Raw genomic sequence first — 23,999 nt, forward strand, 5'->3', positions numbered from 1 at the left:
GCCCTCATCGTCCCTCCCTCAGACTATCTGACCTTTCCATCTTGCTCCCTCTTTAATTGGTCCACTCCACAGCTGCCAGGTACATATTCCTTCTTATTCCTGTACTTAAGGTCCTTCTGTGGCTCATCATTATTCACACACTACAATCCAGACTACTTCACATAGCTAATAGCAATCTCCATGATTTGGATTTTCACTTCACTCACGATCTTTGCTCTGGCCACGCATTCCAAGTCTCTAATTTCCCCCACTGTAGCCTATAAGTGCTCAAACTTGCCAGACTGTTTTATATCTCTGTGTCTTTGCTCATGATTCCCACTTTGTCAAGGAGTTCTTCCTCTGTCTTCTGCATTGTGAACTCTACCTTCATGTTTCAGCCAAAAGGTTATTTTCAAAATGTTCTCCCATTTCATACCCTTCCCCTAAAGAATTTCCACTCAACCTTGTGGGCTCACAGTACCCTATAAGAAATTTCAATAAGGCTCCTTTAACATTGTAGTGCACTTATTGGGATGAAAATTCATCTATGACAGAACCCTGTCTCATTAAATTTGCTTCCTCAAAACTTAGCCCTATGTCTGATACACAAAAAAAGCTCAATATGTTTGTTGTTTTTTTAGTAACCTTTACCAATCTGTATGTCAGTGTTTTTTAAATCTAGAAAATGGCAGTAGTTGTTATGCAAGAATTATATGAGAACGTATGCAATAAGGATAATACTAACTAAATGATAGTGTCTTCCCCTTTTTTAAGTTTATATCCCTAGCATTTGGGAGATTTAAAAAAGAGGCACAGTATACAAAGAAGGTATAACCTAGTTTCTCCGCTCAGTGATTTTACAGTATTATCATTCAATTAAAAATCCTAAATATCTGGGAGTCAAGTAATTCAGAAAGTAATCATTAGCTGTAAAACAGTTATTTTTCTCTTTATTTGCATTTTTCAGATTGTTTTGGTAGTGTTTCCATGTTATCATTATAGCTACTTTTTAGGAAGGGAACCTGGAAAACTTTTGTGTAAACCCCGAGCAGAGGCTCCCAAACCTGACTGTGCATCAAATTTAACTGTGGTTAATTTAAAACAATCTCAGAGAGACCTTCAAGATGGCGGAGGATTAAGACGTGGAGATCACCTTCCTCCCCACAAATACATCAGAAATACATCTACATGTGGAACAACTCCTACAGAACACCTACTGAACGCTGGCAGAAGACAGACTTCCCAAAAGGCAAGAAACTCCTCACGTACCTGGGTAGGGCAAAACAAACAAACAAACAAACAAAAAACCCAGAGATAACAGAATAGGGACAGGACCTACACCTCTGGGAGGGAGCTGTGAAGGAGGAAAATTTTCCACACACCAGGAAGCCCCTAGTGGGCAGAGACTGCGGGTGGCGGAGGGGGAAGCTTCAGTGCTACGGAGGAGAGTGCAGCAACAGGGGTGCGGAGGGCAAAGCACAGAGGATCGGTGCCAACCAGCACTCACCAGCCCGAGAGGCTTGTCTGCTCACCCGCCAGGGCAGGTGAGGGCTGGGAGCTGAGGCTCCAGCTTCAGCTAACCAGGAGGGAATCCAGGAAAAACTTTGGACCTGCCTAAGAGGCAAGAGACCATTGTTTCAGGGTGTGCAAGGAGAGGGGATTCAGAGCACCACCTAAACGAGCTCCAGAGACGGGCTCAAGCCACGGCTATCAGCGCGGACCCCAGAGACAGACATGAAATGCTAAGGCTGCTGCTACAGACATCAAGAAGCCTGTGTGCAAGCACAGGTCACTATCCACACCTCCCCTCCCGGGAGGCTGTGCAGCCTACCACTGCCAGGGTCCTATGATCCAGGGACAACTTCCCCAGGAGAACACATGGCGTGCCTCAGGCTGTTGCAACATCATGCTGGCCTCTGCCGCAGCAGTCTTGCGCTGCATTCCGTACCCGTCCCCCCTACCCACCCGCCCCGCCTGAGTGAGCCAGAGCCCCCTAATCAGCCACTACTTTAACCCTCTCCTGTCCGGGTGAAGAACAGATGTCCTCAGCGACCTACACACAGAGGCAGGGCCAAAACCAAAGCTGAACCCCAGGAGCTCTGCAAACAAAGAAGAGAAAGGGAAAATTATCCCAGCAGCCTCAGGAGCAGCGGATTAAATCTCCACAATCAACTTGATGTACCCTGCATCTCTGGAGTAACTGAATAAACAACAAATCATTCCAAAATTGAGGCAGTGGACTTTGGGAGCAACTGTAGACTTGGGGTTTGCTTCTGCATCTAATTTGTTTCTGGTTTTATGTTTATCTTAGTTTAGTATTTATAGTTTATTATCATTGGTAGGTTTGTTTGATTGCTCTCTTCCTTTTTTTTACTATATGTAGATATTTTCTTTTTCTCTTTTGCTGAGTGTGTATGTTTATGCTTCTTTCTGTGATTTTGTCTGTATAGCTTTGCTTTTACCATTTGTTCTAGGGTTCTCTCTGTCTATTTTTTGTTTGTTTGTTTTTGTATAGTTTTTAGCACTTGTTGTCATTGATGGATTTGTTTTTTGGTTTGGTGGCTCTCTTCTTTCATTCTTTTTTTACATTTTTTAATTTCTTTATTTTTCATAATTTTTTATTTTAATAACTTTATTTTACTTATTTCTCTTTTTTTCTCCCTTTTCTTCTGAGCCATGTGGCTCACAGGGGCTTGGTGCTCTGGCTGGGTGTCAGGCATGTGTCTGTGAGGTGGCAGAGCCGAATTCAGAACATTTGTCCACCAGAGACCTCCTGGCTCCATGTAACATCAAACTGCAAAAGCACTCCCAGAGATCTCCATCTCAATGCTAAGACCCAGCTCCACTCAACGACCAGCAAACTACAGTGCTGGACACCCTATGCCAAACAACTAGCAAGACAGGAACACACCCCCACCCATTAGCAGACAGGCTGCCTAAAATTATAATAAGGTCACAGACACCCCAAAACACACCACAGGATGTGGTCCGACCCACCAGCAAGACAAGATCCAGCCTTATCCACCAGAACACAGGCACTAGTCCCCTCCACCAGGAAGCGTATACAGCCCACTGAACCAACCTTAGCCACTGGGGGGCAAACACCAAAAACACCAGGAACTACGAACCTACAGACTGAAGAACGGAGAACCCAAACACAGTAAGTTAAGCAAAATGAGAAGACAAAAAAACACACAGCAGATGAAGGAGCAAGGTAAAAATTCACAAGACCAAACAAATGAAGAGGAAATAGGCAGTCTGCCTGAAAAGAATTCAGAGTAATGATAGTAAAGATGATCCAAAATCTTGGAAACAGAATGGAGAAAATACAAGAAACATTTAACAAGGACCTAGAAGAACTAAACAGCAAACAAACAATGATGAACAACACAATAAATGAAATTAAAAATTCTCTAGAAGGAATCAATAGCAGAATAACTGAGACAGAGGAACAGATAAGTGACCTGGAAGATAAAATAGAATAAAGAAAGAACAGAGCAGAAAAAAGAAAAAAGAATGAAAAGAACTGAGGACAGTCTCAGAGACCTCTGGCACAACATTAAACACACCAACATTCAAATTATAGGGGTCCCAGAAGAAGAAGAGGAAAAGAAAGGGACTGAGAAAATATTTGAAGAGATTATAGTTGAAAATTTCCCTAATATGGGAAAGGAAATAGTCAATCAAGTCCAGGAAATGCAGAAATTCCATACAGGATAAATCCAAGGAGAAACACACCAAGACACATATTAATCAAACTACAAAAAATTAAATACAAAGAAAACATATCAAAAGTAGCAAGGGAAAAACAACGAATAACATACAAGGGAATCCCCATAAGGTTAACAGCTGATCTTTAGCAGAAACTTCAAGCCAGAAAGGAGTGGCAGGACCTATTTAAAGTGATGAAATGGAAAATCCTACAACCAAGATTACTCTATCCAGCAAGGATCTCATTCAGATTTGATGGAGAAATTTAATCTTTACAGACAAGCAAAAGGTAAGAGAATTCAGCACCACCAAATGAGCATTACAACAAATGCTAAAGGAACTTCTCTAGGCAGGAAACACAAGAGAAGAAAAAGACCCACAAAAACAATTAAGAAAATGGTAATAGGAACACACATATCAATAATTACCTTGAATGTAAATGGATTAAATAGTCCAACCAAAAGACATAGACTGGCTGAATGGATACAAAAACAAGACCTGCATATATGCTGTCTACAAGAGACCCACTTCAGACCTAGGTCCACATACAGACTGAAACTGAGGGGATGGAAAAAGATATTCCATGCAAATGGAAATCAAAAGAAAGCTGGAATAGCAATTCTCACATCAGACAACACAGACCTTAAAATAAAGACTATCACAAGAGACAAAGAAAGACACTACATAATGATCAAGGGATCAATCCAAGGAGAAGATATAACAATTGTAAATATTTATGCACCCAACATAGGAACACCTCAATACATAAGGCAAATGCTAACAGCCATAAAAGGGAAATTGACAGTAACAAAATCATAGTAGGGGACTTTAATACCCCACTTTCGCCAATGGACAGATCATCCAAAATGAAAATAAATAAGGAAACACAATCTTTAAATGATACATTAAACAAGGTGGACCTAATTGATATTTATAGGATATACCATCCAAAAACAACAGAATACACTTTCTTCTCTTGTGCTTATGGAATATTCTCTAGGGTAGATCATACCTTGGGTCACAAATTAAGCCTTGGCAAATTTAAGAATATTAAAATTGTATCAAGTATCTTTTCCAACCACAACACTATAAGACTAGATATCGATTGCAGGAAAAAAATCTGTAAAAAATGCAAACACATGGAGGCTAAACAATACACTACTAAATAACCAAGAGATCACTGAGGAAATCAAACAGGAAATCAAAAAATACCTAGAAACAAGGGATAATGAAAACACGACAACCCAAAACCTGTGGGACGCAGCAAAAGCAGTTCTAAGAGGGAAGTTTATAGCAGTACACTCCTACGTCAAGAAACAAGAACCATCTCAAATAAACAACCTAACCTTACACCTAAAGCAATTAGAGAAAAAAGAACAAAAGAAACCCCAAGTTAGCAGAAGGAAAGAAATCATAAAGATCATGTCAGAAATAAATGAAAAAGAAATGAAGTAAACGATAGCAAAGATCAGTAAAACTATAAGCTGGTTCTTCGAGAAGATAAACAAAATTGATTAACCATTAGCTAGACTCATCAAGAAAAAAAGGCAGAAGACTCAAATTAATAGAATTAGAAGTGAAAAAGGAAAAGTAACAACTGACACTGCAGAAATACGAAGGATCATGAGAGATTACTACAAGCAAATATATGCCAATAAAATGGACAACCTGTAAGAAATGGACAAATTATTAGAAAAACACAACCTTCTGAGACTGAACCAGGAAGAAACAGAAATACAAACAGTCCAATCACAAGCACTGAAATTGAAACTGTGATTAAAATCTTCCAACAAACAAAAGCCCAGGAACAGATGGCTTCACAGGCAAATTCTATCAAACATTTAGAGAAGAGCTAACACCTATCCTTCTCAAACTCTTCTAAAATATAGCAGAGGGAGGAACACTCCCAAACTCATTCTACGAGGCCACCATCACCCTGATACCAAAACCAGACAATGATGTCACAAAAGAAGAGAACTACAGGCCAATATCACTGATGAACATAGGTGCAAAAATCCTCAACAAAATACTAGCAAACAGAATCCAACAGCACATTAAAAGGATCATACACCATGATCAAGTGGGGTTTATCCCAGGAATGCAGGGATTCCTCAATATATGCAAATCAATCAATGTGATAAACCATATTAAAAAATTGAAGGAGAAAAACCATGTGTTCATCTCAATAGATGCAGAAAAAGCTTTCGACAAAATTCAACACCCATTTATGGTAAAAACCCTCCAGAAAGTAGGCATAGAGGGAACTTACCTCAACATAATAAAGGCCATATATGATAAACCCACAGACAATATCGTTCTCAATGGTGAAAATCTGAAACAATTTCCTCAGGAAAGATCAGGAACAAGACAGGGGTGTCCACTCTCACCACTATTATTCAACATAATTTTGGAAGTTTTAGCCCCGGCAATGAGAGAAGAAAAAGAAATAAAAGGAATCCAAATCAGAAAAGAAGAAGTAAAGCTCTCACTGTTTGCAGATGACATGATACTATACATAGAGAATCCTAAAGATGCTACCAGAAAACTACTAGTGCTAATCAATGAATTTGGTAAAGTAGCAGGATACAAAACTAATGCACAGAAATCTCTTGCATTTCTATACACTAATGATGAAAAATCTGAAAGAGAAATTAACAAAACAGTCCCATTTACCATTGCAACAAAAAGAATAAAATACCTAGGAATAAACCTTCCTAAGGAAACAAAAGACCTGTATGCAGAAAACTATAAGACACTGATGAAAGAAATTAAAATGATACAAACAGCTGGAGAGATATACCGTGTTCTTGGATTGGAAGAATCAACATTGTGAAAGTGACTCTACTACCCAAAGCAATCTACAGATTCAGTGCAATCCCTATCAAATTACCAATGACATTTTTCACAGAATTAGAACAAAAAATTTTACAATTTGTATGGAAACACAAAAGACCCCGAATAGCCAAAGCAATCTTGAGAACGAAAAATGGACCTGGAGGAATCAGGCTCCCGGACTTCAGACTATACTACAAAGCTACAGTAATCATGATAATATGGTACTGGCACAAAAACAGAAATATAGCTCAATGGAACAGGATAGAAAGCCCAGAGATAAACCCACACACACATGGTCACCTTATTTTTGACAAAGGAGGCAAGAAGATACAATGGAGAAAAGACAGCCTCTTCAATAAGTGGTGCTGGGAAAACTGGACAGGTACATGTAAAAGAATGAAATTAGAACACTCCCTAAGACCATACACAAAAATAAACTCAAAATGGATTAAAGACCTCAATGTAAGGCCAGACACTATCAAACTCTTAGAGGAAAACATAGGCAGAACACTCTATGATATAAATCACAGCAAGATCCTTTTTGACCCACCTCCTAGAGAAATGGAAATAAAAACAAAAATAAACAAATGGGACCTAATGAAACTTCAACGTTTTTGCACAGCAAAGGAAACCATAAATAAGACGAATAGACAACCCTCAGAATGGGAGAAAATATTTGCAAATGAAGCAGCTGACAAAGGATTAATCTCCAAAATTTACAAGCAGCTCATGCAGCTCAAAATCAAAAAACGAAACAATCCAATCCAAAACTGGGCAGAAGACCTAAATAAACATTTCTCCAAAGAAGATATACAGATTTCCAACAAACACATGAAAGAACGCTCAACATCACTAATTATTAGAGAAATGCAAATCAAAACTACAATGAGGTTATCACGTCACACCAGTCAGAATGGCCATCATCAAAAAGTCTACAAATAATAAATGCTGGAGAGGGTGTGGAGAAAAGGGAACCTCTTGCACTGTTGGTGGGAATGTAAATTGATACAGCCACTATGAAGAACAGTATGGAGGTTCCTTAAAAATCTAAAAAATGAACTACCATATGACCCAGCAATCCCACTACTGGGCATATACCCTGAGAAAACTGTAATTCAAAAAGAGTCATGTACCACAATGTTCACTGAAGCTCTATTTACAATAGCCGGGTCATGGAAGCAACCTAAGTGTCCATCGACAGATGAATGGATAAAGAACATGTGGCACATATATACAATGGAATATTACTCAGCCATAAAAAGAACCGAAATTGAGTTATTTGTAGTGAGGTGGATGGACCTAGAGTCTATCATACAGAGTGAAGTAAGTCAGAAAGAGAAAAACAAATACTGTATGCTAACGCATATATATGGAATAAAAAAAAAATGTTCTGAAGAACCTAGGGGCAGGACAGGAATAAAGATGCAGGTGTAGAGAATGGACTTGAGGACATGGGGAGGGGAAAGGGTCAGTTGGGACGAAGTGGGAGAGTGGCATGGACATATATATACTATCAAATCTAAAATAGATAGCTATGGGAAGCAGCCGCATAGCATAGCGAGATCAGCTTGGTGCTTTGTGACCACCTAGAGGGATGGGATAGGGAGGGTGGGAGGGAGATGTAAGAGGGCGGAGATATGGGGTTATATGTATATGTATAGTTGACTCACTTTTCACTTTGTTATAAAGCAGAAACTAACACACCACCGTAAAGCAGTTATACTCCAATAAAGATGTTAAAAAATAAATCTGGTCCCCCTGTTGGAAGTTTCTGAATTATCTTGGAAATAGACTGCAAAGCCAGACTGAAGGTTGGCCCTAGTGAACCATGATGTATCATATTTTTTAAACTTATGCTATATTGTTATAGACAGACTCTTGCAAGTTACTTCACTCTTACTCCGAAAGGAAAACATAATTTTATGAAAGAGACTGGAAGATAAGAGGTGCTCCCCACTAAAATAATTTAACTGATGCATTTATCTTAGTTTGTGCAAATTTGCTGATATATATGTTTGACATTAATAAAGGTAATTTGTCAAGTTTATTTTATAACCAGTTGGTCATTTAAAAAATCATTGAGAAATGCAGTCTCCAACTTACAATGGTTCAACTTACGATTTTTTGACTTTATTGTGGTGCAAAAGCAATACACATTCAATAGAAACCATACCTCGAATTTTGAATTTTGATCTTTTCCTGGGCTAGTGGTATGCAGTATGATACTCTGGTGATGCTGGCTATCGGCAACGAGCCGAACATAGCTTCTAGTCAACCACAGGATCATGAGGGTAAATAACCAATATACTCACAACCATTCTGTTTTCCACTTCTGTACAGTATTTAATAAATTACATGACATATTCAACATTTTATTATACAGTAGACTCTGTGTTAGATGATTTTGCCCAGCTAAAAACTAATGTAAGTGTTCTGAGCACGTGTAAGGCAGGCTAGGCTAAGCTATGATGTTCCGTAGGTGAGGTATAGTAAATGAATTTTCAACTTGAGATATTTTCAACTTACAATGGGCTGGAGGAAGATCTGTATTTTAAAACTACTTAAAGCTATTAAAACTATGTACAAATTCCTTAAAGGCACCAACACTCTCATAAAGATAGAAAATTTTAGTTAACAACCAAAAGCAAATATGCAGGCCGAAAAGAGATCTCTGAAAGTTAAATTAAAGGCTACTGATCATGTTCTTATTACTAATAAAAAGAAGTGCCTGTTCCCCCTGGATAAATTTCTTGTTTAACTAATTCTTGTGCTTGTCTGCCTTTAAGGATATTTGAAGTAGTTCTAAGCCCTTAAACTAAAAGCTAGTGGGAGGGAGATGATGGAGGAGCAAAAAATGGACCTAAGGAAGGGGTCTGAGGAAGATAGGACTTTATCCCTGATTTTGTTCTCCTGGCTTGTCCCACAGAGATCAGCTGCTCACTGATGACTTCCTAACATTTGACCTTTTCTTGCAGCATCTGGGATAAAAACCTCACTAAATTCATAAGTGTCAAGAAAAAAAGAAAAACAAAAGGAGCAAGGCACTTACAGAACGAATACTTTGTGAATACATTATGGAAGCCTTCTCAGTCTGAAATTCATTAGGTATGAACTCACATCCTTTTTCGTACAGTCCTGTTACTCTGTCGGATTTGCATGGTTGGGTGACACAGCTTCCTCCTTGACACTTCTGTAGTACATTTTTACCAGTAATAGTTGACGGACATCTGAAAATATATTAAGGTTAGATGTTTAGGTGTAGGTGATATAATTTAGAAGTGTTGGACTCTGTGGTCAGGTTCTACAGATGGCTTTGTCTACGATTTCCTTTCATAATTCAAGAAATAAATACATCCCCTTAAATAGCAAAATTATTAAATTCTCATTAGAGTAATTTCTGTTTGCCAGAAAGTATCTGAGGGGTTCCCAAGATGATATCAGAATGTGTTTCTATGCAGCAGAAAACTAAGCTTACAGCTATTGTTAACAATTAATAAAGACCAAAGTCCTAAGGCACTTCCTAATCTAGTCCCTCATCCCTGGAAAATCAGGAGCCCTCTTTTGTTTACCTTAAAAATTTTGCTGAAATTTTTTGTTTGTTTTTATGTAACTAGTTTACATCATACAGTTTTTGCATAGTTCTTGTGTGTTCATAGGTATATTAGATTTTTCTTTACACACTTATGACTTTTGTCACTATTATAAATGGAGTACTTTTCACCCACATCTTATTTTATGAGTATATAAATAATATATGAACACTATAGGAAATTTTGAAAATAGCAAAAAAGTATAAAGAAGAAAAAAAAATCATGTCCCACTGTCAGAGATAAACTACTGCTAGCATATTGAAGCATTTCCTTCTCTATGTATAAGCATAACATTCTACGTATAGCTTTGCTTCTTGATCTTAAAAAACTTAGTATTTTAGTACATTTAAATTGTGTTGTTATAATTCACATTATTCTTTCAAAATGTGATTTTAATAATTTCATATTTTGATACTACAACATGAATTTAGCCTAATTTACTTCATTTTGTTCTCCCCCCAAAATTTTTCAGTACTAAAAGTAAAACTTCCATGGATAAATAAAATGTCACATAAAATTTTGACTCTGTTTCCAAGTTTGCTGCATGACTGACTCCCAGAATAAATGCTCAGACCCAGAAGTTTGAACATTTTAAAGCCTGTTGATAGAGCTCATTCTATCATTTCCTTTAAAATGGATTGTTAAACATGAAATTACTGGAGCAAGAAATAGAAAAAATTTTAGAGATTTGATATGTGTCACCAAATTGCTTTCCAGAAAAGTTATGCTGGTTTATTCCTCTAATAACCATCTATGGGAGCACTCATCCCACTGACAGTCACTTACTAGGCAATAAACGATTCTCATCTTTGTCAAATTTGCACCTCTTTGATTACTAGTAAGTCTGAACAGTTTTACATTTTTACTGGCCATTTTTATTTCTTCCTTTGTAAATTATTCTTCTCCTGCGTCTATTTTTCTATTAGGGTGTTATTGTTTTCCTACTAGTTTTCAAAAGTTCTTTATGTGTTATAATACTAAGTTTTTAAAAGCCTGTTTTTTTAAATTTTTGCAAATATATTTTTCTGTTTCTTATTTTTTAATTTAGTTTATGTTTGACTTATATGCAACAAAATTTTTAATTTATATGTAGCCAAATTTATTATTCTTTTAGTTATGTCTTTTTCCAATTCTTGAATATATAGAAAGACCTTCACCATAGAGAAGTTTGATATGTATTAATGTTCTTCTAGTTTTCATTATGGTTTTATTTTTTATATTTAATGAGTCTATCCAATTGAAAGAGAGTCTGTTAATTTTTTCCCCCCACGTAGTTAAAAATTGTCCTGGCATCTTAAGAAATATTGTCTTTCCTTGTAGATTTATAATTCTAGCTGTATTAATTAGTAAATTATTGTGTAAGTGTCTGTCAGTTCACATTGTTTTAATTAACTTAGCTTTATTGTATATTTAAAATTCAATGAGAAAAATTTCCTTTATACCTATTCTTTTTCAAAAATGTTCTCGGGTACTATCTACTGAATAAACTCTGGGACTTTAAAATGAGGTAAAAATAGAAATACTTTTGATTAGAGTTTTATAAAACCTATATATTAATTGGGGTTGGATTTACATATTCCATGAATTGAAAATCTCTCATTTAATCTTGATTTTCTTTTAAATTCTTTAGAAGGATTTTATGCTATGGTTTTCTTCAAATATAACTTTCACATTTCTTAGAGTTTTCTTCAAATATCTCTGGTTACCTTATTGACTTCCCTTATCAATTTTAATTTCTATTTTTTCCCTGAGGCTTTCTAAGTAGACCACATATCGTCTGCCTAGAAGCAATTTTCTCTCTCCCTTTCTAGTAGCCCCCCCTCTTTTAACCTCCCCAACATGTTATTGCATTGGCTACAACTTTCTAAACAAGATTAGATAACTGCTAACAGTGCCCACTCTTATCTCATTCCTGAGAATGTCTAATGATTCCCTATTAAATATGAGGTAGGCAGTTGGCTTTCAATTGATGTTCTGCATCATATTAAGGAAGCCTTCTACTGTAGGCAGTACTGTCATTTTTGTAATTGTTTCCAGGCCTTAAGAGTAATTTAAAAAAATTGGTAGATAAGCAATAAATGCTATTTGTATGTTATAATAAGATTTATTGTTAAGAGGACATGGTAATCATGTCAGTTTTGCAAATGTTATCTGTGGAAGGATGAACATGCTGTATATGTGGATATTTCTGGAATATCCCTAGGAAGGAGTAGGTACTAGTCAGCTTTTCTCTCAAGGGGATATACAGTGTCTGTCTGGAAGCTTAGCAAGAAGTGGGAAAGGCAGATGTCAGGGCTGAATGGCATCCGTGGGCTGCGATTTGAGAGGTCCATCCAACATATGATCACCTCAGGGGAGTGGCCCTGGGGAGTGGTCTCTGAGGTGCGGAGGGAACAAGCCAATCAGATAGACTGTGTATGGCTCTGGGAGGCACTTAGTGTCTTTTTATACCTAAAGTGACATAAGAGTGAGGGAAAATGTCATGGTAGTGGACCAAGTTGACAGAGTTTGAATGTAATAAAGAAAGGGGAAAATGGAGAGCTGTAATGCTCCTGTGGGAGAAAGGGGAAGCCAAGGCTGAGCTCTGAGCCCAGTGCAGCTTCCCTTGGAAACTGTGCTGAATAAAGACAGTAACCAAACCAAAGCTGAGTGCGTCTCCTTAAACAGCCATCAGGGGAGTCGAACTGGAAGCAAGAGTGAAGAGGCGTGTTGTGCCAGCTCTAGTCTTTAAAAAGAGGTGGTTGTTTTTAACTGAGGCATAAATGTGCAAGCTTATCAAATTCCTTTTCAGAATCTGTTGGAATAATCATTTAATTTTCTTCTTTTACTTGATATACTATATTAATTACTTACCTAATATCATAGCATTTTCAGACTTCTGGAAGACATCCTTCTTGACCTTAGTGTGTTTGTTATTCCCTTAATTATGCCAGGTGTAACTTACTATCCTTTTATTTAAAACCTTTTTAGAAAGCTGTATCTACAGAATTCTTTTTCATGCCATCTGTCAGGTTTTAGTATCTGAATTATGCTAGCTCTCTAAAATAAATTGGGAAGTTCCCTTTTACATTTGTACTAAAGCAGTTTGTTCCCTGAAACTTTTGATTGCAAGAACTCACCTGTAAAATCACAGCAGCAGAGGTACTTTCTAAGTGTTCAGTTTGCTTCCTATTGACACCATACAAGGTTTTATTCAAATTGGGAGAAGTTTTCTGTTTTGTTTTAATATTTGGACTGTCTTCCAGCTAAATTCCACAGTCTCTCACAGGCCCATTCAAACTGACATAGTTCACACAGATAGTATTCTACCCTCAAGGCACTGAAGCTTTGTTTACGTCACTGATTGTGATACAGGAAGATGGAGATACTGAACGTAGCACCTGTGGATTTCTTCTAGTTGTACACACACACACAAAGAGGCAAATGATTTGTAGCTGCAGAGTAGAGAATTCAACTAATTAAGACACTTGTAAAGTGAACAAAAGTAGTAGTTTTATGGGAATCTGAAAAAGACGGCACTAAGAGTGAGAGATAGAAAATAAGACAAAAGACTGACATTTTTAAAGTAATCAATTCAAGACAAAATTGTTTGCAATTTAAAATAGTTTGTGAAAAGTTAATCAAAATATACATACATTACTGGTTTTTTTCTTTTATTGTATAAGTAGAATTTCTGGTCATTATCGTACTCGTTAAATACTCCCCATCGTAGATGAGCCCATTCATGGACAAATACCCTTCCTGTGAAAAAGTATTTTAAACACCTGATTACAATAAGAATGGTAAAATTACCCTCTTAAACTAAGAGAAAGTAATTCTTCTGAATGCTATTATGCTTTGCTATGTTTTTTTTTTTTTGATTAAAGTTTCGATTTCCTTAGAAGGAACAATCTGATACGACAATTGCACATTTCTGTAAAATATGACTGTTTATTTTGGATTATCAAGTGTCAATTAGGCACCTAGTAAGTGCAAGGCAGCTATTCATACAATGATAAAACAATTGCCCTGTCCTCACATAGCTCATGGTCTAGCAGATGACACACATCATTTTAGATAACTATAATCCTTAGGGGTGCAAGTGTAATGATGGAGGTCAGCACAGGCTGACCTACAGGGCAGCCAGGGCAGCACCCCCAATAGGTCCTTCTCCCTAATGACTCATATGTGGACAAACCTCAAGCCCGGCCTACTCCACATCTGCCTTTTTCTTCTTTGACCTATTCTCATCTTTCCAGTCTCATTGCCAGTTACTTCTGAACTACTGCAACACTCACTCAACTGGCCTCCATGTCCCCAGTCTTCAATGACTCGGCTATGGTGCTCAGGGTTAAGTCCAACTTTTCAATATGCCTACAAGGTCCCTGATGATTCAGGCCCTATTCCTCTCTGCAGCCATATTTCTTGCTCTTCTCCACCCACTTCCAAAACTCCATAATGACAATGGATTCTTGAACTCCTTTTACTTTCTAGCCGCGTCATGCTCTTGCTCATCTCTGGTCGTTTTTACATATTTTTCCTTGGTTTGGAATACTCTCTCCCTATCTCTGACTGAATAACTCCTACTCTTCTTTCAAAATTAGGCTTATATCCACCTAGAAGCCTTCTCTGACATCCTCAAACTGGTCCAGGTACCCCTCCTTATCACTTTCATTATATTCCATTATGGCGTTTATCATGTTATATTGTCATTGCTTCTTACTTGCCAGTCTCTCACTACAGACTCTTGTCTCCATGAGAACAGGTACCATGACTTCTTCACTGACATGTCTGGGCACATACTGTCTAGAACTTAATAGATACTTAGTATTTGTTAAATTTGGATGAATGTTAGTGACTTATGTACAGCTCAGTTTTTCTGGAATGTAAATTCCCAGGTAGGCTGAATTTGGAAGGTTAAGTGAGGAGGTGCATGTTAAGTAACCCTAGTATCTCACATTAAGGATTTTAGATTGTTCTCAGTGCTAGGGAACAACTGATGGCCTCTTAAAGGGAAGGGAAGATTGTGAAGTAGCAGGCGTGGAGTCACAGTACAGAAAGGAGAGAGTATAAAGGAATGACATTGTATATGGTGACCTTGATGGCTGGAGTGGGCCCAGGAGCAGGTTGGAGCAGCTAAGCAAATCAGTTCAACACATATTTATTGAGCTATACATTGGCAATTTTCTGTTCATGTTATGGGGGTGTTGTAAAAGAACAACAAAGAGGTGTGTTTGTTGGACACTTCTTTCTGAGAAGGTCTGTAAAAGTGCTCTAGGGTATTTGGGAGTGGGGCATGCAGGCACCAAGTGCTATTTTGTTTGCTTGTTTGTTTTCTCTGCCTTGCCTATTTAAATGAAGAAAATCAAATTTGTTCTAATCTTTTCAAAATGGTAAAGAAACCTGGTACAAGTTATTAGTTAACCTAATTAGTTAATACTAATCACACTTGATTATACTTGGAAAGTACATATTATATATACTCCATTGCTGGTTTCTTTTAATCTTTTCTCCAAAGATTGCTCTATTTGGTTCATATGGGAATGCTAAATGATATTTTGTGAAGGAAAATTTGGTTTTTTCTTTAGTCACATATTTTTGAGAGCTGAACAGCAAGGATATTCTGTCTGATACTCAAAGTGAGGTCCAAGGTCAGGCAGTATCAGCATCACCTGGGAGCTTGTTAAAATGCAGATTCTTGGGTCCTACCCCACACCTACTGAATCAGAATCATTTTAACAATCCGTTTATAGTATGAACGCACATTGAAGTCTGAAAACGTTATGCATGTCTGCCATCTGGTAGCCACTACCTGAATTGCAGGCAGGAGGTTTAATTTGTTCAGGTGTCTCCCCACAGAGCAATAGAAACCCAACATTGCATATTAAACTATTTTAGAGTTATTATCTGATACTAATATGAAAATTAAAAATATTATATTTACACACATATATATGCAGAATATGAAGAAAATAAATTTCTAACTGAGAAATGAACTATTTGGAATCTGTTTTACATGAAAGAAACATACTATAATAGTCTATTTTATGTTCTTACTCAGAAAGATAATGCTATTGTTGATCCATTTGCAACGTAAAATTATTAAGTTATGAGAAATATAACAGAATATTTCATCTCTACCCATACCTTGTGGTCCATATTGAAGCAACTTTTTTCCTGCTAGGAACCCAGGAGTCAGATAAATTTTATTACCCTTTTCTCCACAGCCTCCCATATGCTCAGTATAGGGTCCATCGTTACCTGTTGGATTAGGTTCAGCAACCAGAACATCAGCCTGAAATTTAAGAAAAAGTTTCATCATTACAAAATTTCAGCAAATGAATTGACCTTACTTCACACCAGCATGTTCTGAAACAATTTTATTCGATTCTAGAATATTTTGAAGAAAAAAATCTGAGTCACAAAAGAAAACCAAATTTGAAAAAAGAACTTGATATTCTCACATTTTTGTAGGTCTCAAGTTTGGGTTTCACATATTCAGGTTTTGTGTTCCAATTTTGAGGAATCAAAATGGCAACATTTTTGAAATAGAATCTTTTTTCTGTAGCTTCAAACAGATATGGAGATGCCTCGGTCACCATATCCTGGTCGGGGGAGGGGGGAACAGAAACAAGAGCATTTAATGACAGAAAAAAAGATGAAATTACCAATTATTCAAATTTACATCTGTATCTCACATTTCCAAAAACTAGCTATTTATCAAGCTTGGAAGAGGAGATTATTTTGTTAATAATAATAGCTAGCCTTTTTTGAGATTTTTTTACCACATGCTCTGTGTCACAGTGTAATGGTTGACAGTGAAGACTCCAGAAGCAGACACTAATCCCAGCTGCACCACTTATGGTGGGACATCAGAAATTTCCTTGAAGGAGTTCCCTGGCAGTCCAGTGGTTAGGACTTGGCGCTTTCACAGCTGGGGCCTGGGTTCAATCCCTGGTTGGGAAACTAGAATCCCACAAGCCTCGTGGCGTGGCCAAAAAAAAAAAGAAAGAAAAGAAATTTCCTTCAGCCCTCCTGAGCCTCAGTTTCCCCATTTATAAAATGGAAAATATTACAGTGACCAGCTCATAAGGTTGTTGTGAGGATCAAATGAAGTCAAGAAAGCATTTGGAACCATGTCTACTTAGCACAAGTGCTTATCAAATATTAGCTCTTAGTTTCATTTTATATGATCCTTTGAGGATCAGTGAACCTTTAAGGGAGAAACTGAGAACTAGAGAGTATTATAGTCTCAATATCTCACACCAAGTAGTAGTGGAGAGAAACTCAAATTAAAATGAATACAACTTCAACACCTGCTGACTCCTGTAATAATTTGGCGGCTAACTAAATGTTATGATAGTATCTGTTTTTAGTATAGCACTAAGTGTTAGATATAAGGAAGTGGCATAAGTATATAATCTCTTTTCAAATTATGCCTAAATTTATTTCTCTAAAACAAAAGAGCTGTAGCATTAAATTATAAATGCCTCTGCAGATTCCCTGAGATGCATCAGGATAAGATAGTATTGATAGAAAGGGTATTACAAGATATTTATTACAGAAAGGGAAATTGAGTCTATTAGGGCTGAAAATCACTGAGAAACACAAAAGTGAGTGTAGACAGAGGGAAGAAGAGGACTGAAGACTGAGCTCCAGGAGCCCCAGTATTCAGAAGTGGGAAGAGGAAGAGCCAGCAAAGGAAACTGAGAAGGAGCAGCTGGTGCACGGGAAGGAAATCAGAAGGCATAGGGTGAGAGTGTTTCAGGAAGGAGAGAGTGATCATCCGAGTTGAATGCTGCTGAGCAGTCAAGGAAGATGAGGACTCAGAACTGAGCAATGAATTTGGCAACCTGAGTAAACCATTTTGTGCAATGGCGACAACAGCTCCATATGAGTGAATTCAAGAGGGTGGGAGGTGAGGAGGCAGAGGCAGTGAAAACAGACAGCGGGTCAAGAAGTTTTCCTACAAATTAAAAGGGAATTGAGAAATGCAGCAGTAGATGAAGGAAGACTGCAGGGCAAGGGAGTTTGTTTGCTTTTTTAATGGGAACTATTATATGTGTATGCTAATGGAAAAAAAAAAACCGATAATGCAAGAGAAAAAAGGGATCATTGCTGGAGGAAAGTCCTTGCTGGAATAGACCAGAGTGACTAGGCTCCAATGTCTAGGAGGTTGGCCTTAGGAGCAGAAACAGTTCATCACTGTATGGGGAAATAGTACTTGGGTACTGATGCAGGGGTGAATCCTGCTCTGTTACGTGCTAATGGGTTAAACTTGCGGAATTTATTTTGTCTCCCTGAGCTTCCGTTTCCAACCTTTCACATGGTGATAATAATGGTTGCCTTGCTAGTTTTATAAAAGCTCTCCAAATGATTTGCATCTCCTTCCAAAAAAAGCCAGATTTTAAACAATTGCTAGGAGAATTTAACATTTTATAATTTTTTAAAATAAAAATACTGAGCCAATATCACCAGAAAGCTGAAAAGTAGGTATAAAACTTCCTATGTTAGAGTATTATATTACAATTTGACTTGTGAAATGTAAATTTTCAGTGTCTCCTAGGAAGATGACTAAGCAGCATGAAATGTCTTCTATGTTTTAACAGAAACATTAATAATGAATCTTTGCTTTGGCATCTGTTCCATATTTTGAGAAAGTGACCTCATATCCAAAAAGACACTTAATCTTTTGAGGTTTGAAGAATGTTGAGGATGAAGTTTATAGGATGGGCTGGTAATTCCTTAAGGATAGGGATAGTATATTGTTCACCACTGGATTCCTGGTACCTGACATAATGTAAATGCTCTGTAAATATTTGTTGGACTAAGGAACAAATGAATGAGTGAAGAGGTTATAATGAGGGGCAAACTCTCCAGGAGCACCAAGACCAAAGATGCCTGGGCTCCCATACATTGAGGAGGCCCCAAACGGCTCCTGTTGTTTATCTTTCTTGTGTGGTGTGTGTGTGTGTGTGAGAGAGAGAGAGAGAGAGCGCTTCTCCCTGATTCTCACTCCCTCATCTTATGACCTGTGCTCCCACTGCTTATGCAATACTGATGAGAGTGTAGTCTCCCTGGATGGAACTGCTGCAGCGCCACCTGCCGGTATTGCAGGTGGAGAGACGCTCGGACTGCCCTGCTGAAGCAAGTACAATATTTAAGAGCTTACTTAGAGGCTTCTGCTCACACAGGGACACCCGGGGGAGAGTCTCCCCAGAAAGCAGAGACTGAGGGATGACCAGGAAAGTGGCAAAACCCACAGTGAGGTCCCTCGACTGCAGGTCTGGAACATCAAATAGGAACTCACTTTTATTAACTACTCATTTAGGGACTCTGAGCACACTATTGCCCTTAAAAGTGCTCCTGTGACAAAGAAACGTGGAAACCAACCTCTCTCATACCCAACTCACTTAGGGCTCATAACAAAAAACCAATTTAATAATTGTAAGGAGAAGTATATTTCTCAGGAGGAACCCCCCAAAGAGAGTGAGGTGAAAGTCCTTTTGCTTTTGCTCTAAAGCACCATACAAATACAAATTACCACTGTCCTTAGAGATGCTAATGTGCTCCTTCGCACATGTCCCTGAGCACCACTGACTGTCCAGCCGGAGACAGAAACATACTGGTCACATTTTCCTCCAACACTTTCCTGGTCTCTTGCTCCAAGTGGCTATTTCATTTTTTTCTGATGCTGTTCCTAAGTTTAGAAGCAATCAAAGACTCACCCAAGTTTTCTGATTGTTAAGAAATTTCAGAAGGCATGAATTTCCCTTTCACTGATGGCAGTAATATCTGATGGTCTTCTGGTTTAAGCAGGTGAACTTCCTCTCCCCCTCAACTGCTGTACTTCTCCAGCCCCAAACTCCTCTTCGTGGTAGAGATGGTTCTCTCCCCAAACTCCATCTTTCTGGGTTTGCTCCTGTTCAGAGCAAGGAACCTTTCGAGGAGACCCTTGGGGCCCTTGCCCTATTAACTTCTGAGCTCACACTCAGGAACTTTGCCCAGAAACAAGTCTCAGTCCCTTTGGCTTGGTGAGGAATGATGAGCTCTTTCTATCTAGGATTAAAAGTAGACCTGGGGACTGATGATTTGCCTACCATTTATTGAGCTCTTACTGTGTACCAGGCACTTTGCATGCATTTTTAAAGTTTTTCTAAGTTTTTTTTTTAAAGTTTTTCTAAGTTTTTGAGATAATTTTAGACTTAACAGATAACATGCAAAAAATGTACAGAGTTCCCATATACATTTCACCTAGCTTCCCTTTTATGCATGCATTGTTAATCCTCACAAAGCCCTGTGAGAAAGATACTTATTATTATCCCCATTTTATAGACCAGTACTTCTGTTCATTATGCAGCACCACCTCTGTGTGTGCTACAGCCGCTTTCCAGGGTGGTCTTTTATAAGACATTTCCCTCATATTCTTTGCTGTTTGCTGTTGTACAAAACCTCTCTAATCCCTCTATCTTACAACAGTTAGGTGCCTCTGCCTGGACAGGAAGAGTCCTCTTCCCTAATTTTTCCTTCCCCTACAGAAAAAGCAACAAGTGAAGTGAGGCTGCTCAGCAGCCCCAAGAGGACACTTTGCATTGGGGCTGGGAAAATGCAGGGTTTCCTCACACTGTAAGGGTCGGGCTTGTTCTTAAGTTAGAGATTTGCATCTTGGACTCCTATATTAGAATTGCAGAGAAGCAGGTTACAATTAGGAGGATAAAAGGAGACTCTGATATGAGCCAGTGGTAAAATCAGGCAAAGGAATTGCCCTCTGCGCATCTCACAATATCTGCCAAATGTAGTTGGCTCTGCCTTGGTTGCAGAACTAAATAATTTTCAATGAAATCATTTATTAAGTGCCAACAATATATCAAGCTCTGAATTATGTGCATTGCATTTATTATCTCATCTCTCGGAAGAATCATAATGGTTGTGTTATTATTTCCATTTTATAGTTGAAGAAATGAAGACACAGGTATAAAAAAAAACTTGCCAGTGTCACGCAGCTGGAATTAGAGAACTCACGTTTCCTCTATCACAATATTATGCTTAATTTTTCAAAAAAGCATGGATAATTACCATTTACGACTTACCTTTATTTGTTGAATGAGTGTTTCATCTTCTGGCACATTAGGGTCAACTGCAATGACAATGCCTTCATAGCCATTATTATTCAGCTGAATGAGTGAATCACTCAGGGCCCCTTCCAGAAGGTGAAGGACCAAGATGAAAACCGAATTCTTAAATGACCCCATTGCTGTACATCTGCCTTTGGGTTCTCTCTTTGGAAAATGTTAGTTATGGAGGCATCTTTCTTTACCCCTATATATATGGATATGTAAACGCACAGTTTTCCAAGTTATCAGAGGTGGTTTATCACAGGACTTTAACCCCTTGACCCCAAATTGTTTCACAATTGGATTTATCACCACTAGGAGGAATGCTAACTATAGCTATCATTATGATAACTATAATTTCATCTCAAATTTTGTGTACTTTTAAATATTTTATTTTGAAAGGAATATTAGCCTTGCCTTCACCTTTGCCATTTCCTGGGAACAAGGGTGGGGAGCCACGTCTGGTTGCCTGGAAGGACTCACAGCTGACAAGCAGCTTTGCCATTGAAAGGTGTTTACTTCTTACAAATGTTTGTCCAGCCAGGGACACTGACCCACCCAAATCCACCCTCTAACCCCTGCCTGCCCAGTGGAGGCCTGACTGTTCTGCGTATTCAGTACGCATTCATTAAGTATAAACTGTATATCCAGTTATCCCTCATGGTGGTCTTTATTTTTATCGTCTTCGATCTTTCTGTAACCTCAGCACCTCTCGTTACTCCCTTAGACAATCTACTTGCACCAAAACATTAGCAAGCCACATTAGATATTATTGAATATTCTATAATGAAAAGATAAAATTTATATCTCACTGTGCAAGGGAAACTCCCTCAAGTTTCCTCATCAAACCTCTATTTCACTATTCCGTAGCTTCTACTGCCCAGTAAAATTCAAATTAACATTCAATTATTTTACTGAAATTAAATGTCTCTCAGAACATGAATAGTGGACTGCCAGCTACTGCATAGATTATTTTAAGTTTGCCAAATCTCAGTTGAAAACTCAAATTGGTCTACCAATTCAAATTGGTCCTATATTCAAATTAGTTGAAATATCCCTTCATCTCATAACGTCATTTGATCTTCACACAGTGATAAGCATCAATTTCATCTTGTCTGTCTTTGACACTCACTCATAAAAATTAAATTGGTACTTGTTGCTAATAATTAGTACTTATTGCTTAAGTATGTAATCTTTTTTTTTTTTTTTTTTTTTTGCGGTACGTGGGCCTCTCACTGTTGTGGTCTCTTCCGTCGCGGAGCACAGGCTCCGGACGCGCAGGCTCAGCGGCCATGGCTCACGGGCCCAGCCGTTCCGCGGCACGTGGGATCCTCCCGGACCGGGGCACGAACCCGTGTCCCCTGCATCGGCAGGCGGACCCTCAACCACTGCGCCACCAGGGAAGCCCAAGTATGTAATCTTTAATCAATCAAAAGTGAAGCATTGGAATAGAGTGGAAGTACTCAATGATAAAATAGTTGTCCAGATAATCTAAATATACTTTTATATAAAAATAATTTATTCAATTCTTATTGAATAAATGTATGCATTTATTATACATATGTCATAAAATATTTTACATTTTAAAATATCTCATACCCCGCCCCCCACTATACGTGTATCTCCTGGGTTCCCTAGAAAAGAGAGTCTAAGACAAGCTTATGTGAAAATGATTTGCAAGCTTAATCCCAGAACAGTGAGAGTGAGAAAAAGGGGAAATGATTCAGGGAAGCCTGGGAAACAGTGAAAGGTGCTTACTAAGCTGGCTCTGGAATAGTAAACAGACCCAGCAGGCCACCCTGCAGGTGCACCTGCCCTGCTTTCTGGGATGTCTCCTAATGGGCTATAGGAGGAAGGAAAAGTGTTTGGCCCCTTCTCATCTCCTACAGGTGATCACCCTTCTGGCTGTGTCACCCAGCCCATTCAGCAGCTGCTTGGAAAGAAAATCCTATGCCCTGTGGTGTATAAAGAGCCAAAGATTCCAGGTGGTGCCTGTTGACCTCTGGTAGTAGAACCACTTGGGCCTACAAGGAGTAGGTAGTGACTGAGGAGGAGTAAGTGCCCATTGGGTCAGGCGGACAGGTGGGGCCAAACAACCCTAAGGAGCTTCAATAAGATGAGTCCAATACAATTTACTTCTTGAACTGCTCAGATCCACTCACGTCCTTTCATTCTATCTAGCTCCAATATTATAAGTTAAGGCTGGAATTGGGGGCAGGGGCACAAGCTGTCTCACTTTTTCCCTGAGAGAGGGTACAAGCCCTCTCATAGAATCATTCATAGAATCTCCTTCGAAGTGCTGGCCAATTGCAATCTCCTAAAATACCCAAAGCGACAGAGTTATTGAAATAAATCACAGTGCCTGCTGCTATAGCTGGTCTCAAGGCCATTATAGATATGTATTATCTCCTTCCTTCATCACCAATTTCCCTCATTTTTAGCCAGCATTTTGACTGATCTGTGTTTGTTTGGTTTTTTTCCTGTTGGTATAACCCAGCCTTTCCTTACTGAGGGGTCTGAGCCTTTAGTTGCCTTGCCCTTGCCAGGCTGTGGCTGGTGCAGGTGCCTATGACAGGGGTCACCGGTATGACAGATCCAGATTAGGTGCCTCCTCATATTTTGTGTGGCCTTCCCTGCTGGCTGGGCCTTGGCTGCTCCCTCAATGGAGAGTCCTTGCTGCTGCCTCGGTTGCCTCATCTCCTAACACCACTGGCTCTTTGCTTCCCCAGGGAGAGGGCGGAGTTTAGCATGGCCTCCACTGGACAGGGTGTGGTGGCAGCCCCACTCTCTC

General features: G+C 38.6%; 1 protein-coding gene across 1 annotated transcript in view; it reads right to left on the reverse strand.

Annotated features, from left to right (window-relative positions):
- CLCA1 (chloride channel accessory 1) overlaps window positions 1-21,376 on the reverse strand; it is a gene marked incomplete at its 3' end in the record, with an annotated part of 36,631 nt that extends 15,255 nt beyond the window's left edge. Inside the window, exons 1-5 of the mRNA XM_082675243.1 lie at window positions 21,185-21,376; window positions 16,559-16,699; window positions 16,242-16,389; window positions 13,751-13,856; window positions 9,575-9,752 (exon numbers count right to left, since the gene is read on the reverse strand). Coding sequence (XP_082531369.1) covers window positions 9,575-9,752; window positions 13,751-13,856; window positions 16,242-16,389; window positions 16,559-16,699; window positions 21,185-21,346 — 735 coding nt within the window. The 5' untranslated portion in view covers window positions 21,347-21,376. The remainder of the gene's footprint in view (window positions 1-9,574; window positions 9,753-13,750; window positions 13,857-16,241; window positions 16,390-16,558; window positions 16,700-21,184) is intronic.
- Between the last annotated feature and the right edge of the window lie 2,623 nt (window positions 21,377-23,999).

Source organism: Grampus griseus (assembly GCF_964374135.1).
Source record: "Grampus griseus genome assembly, chromosome: 1".
Taxonomy (NCBI): Eukaryota; Metazoa; Chordata; class Mammalia; order Artiodactyla; family Delphinidae; genus Grampus; species Grampus griseus.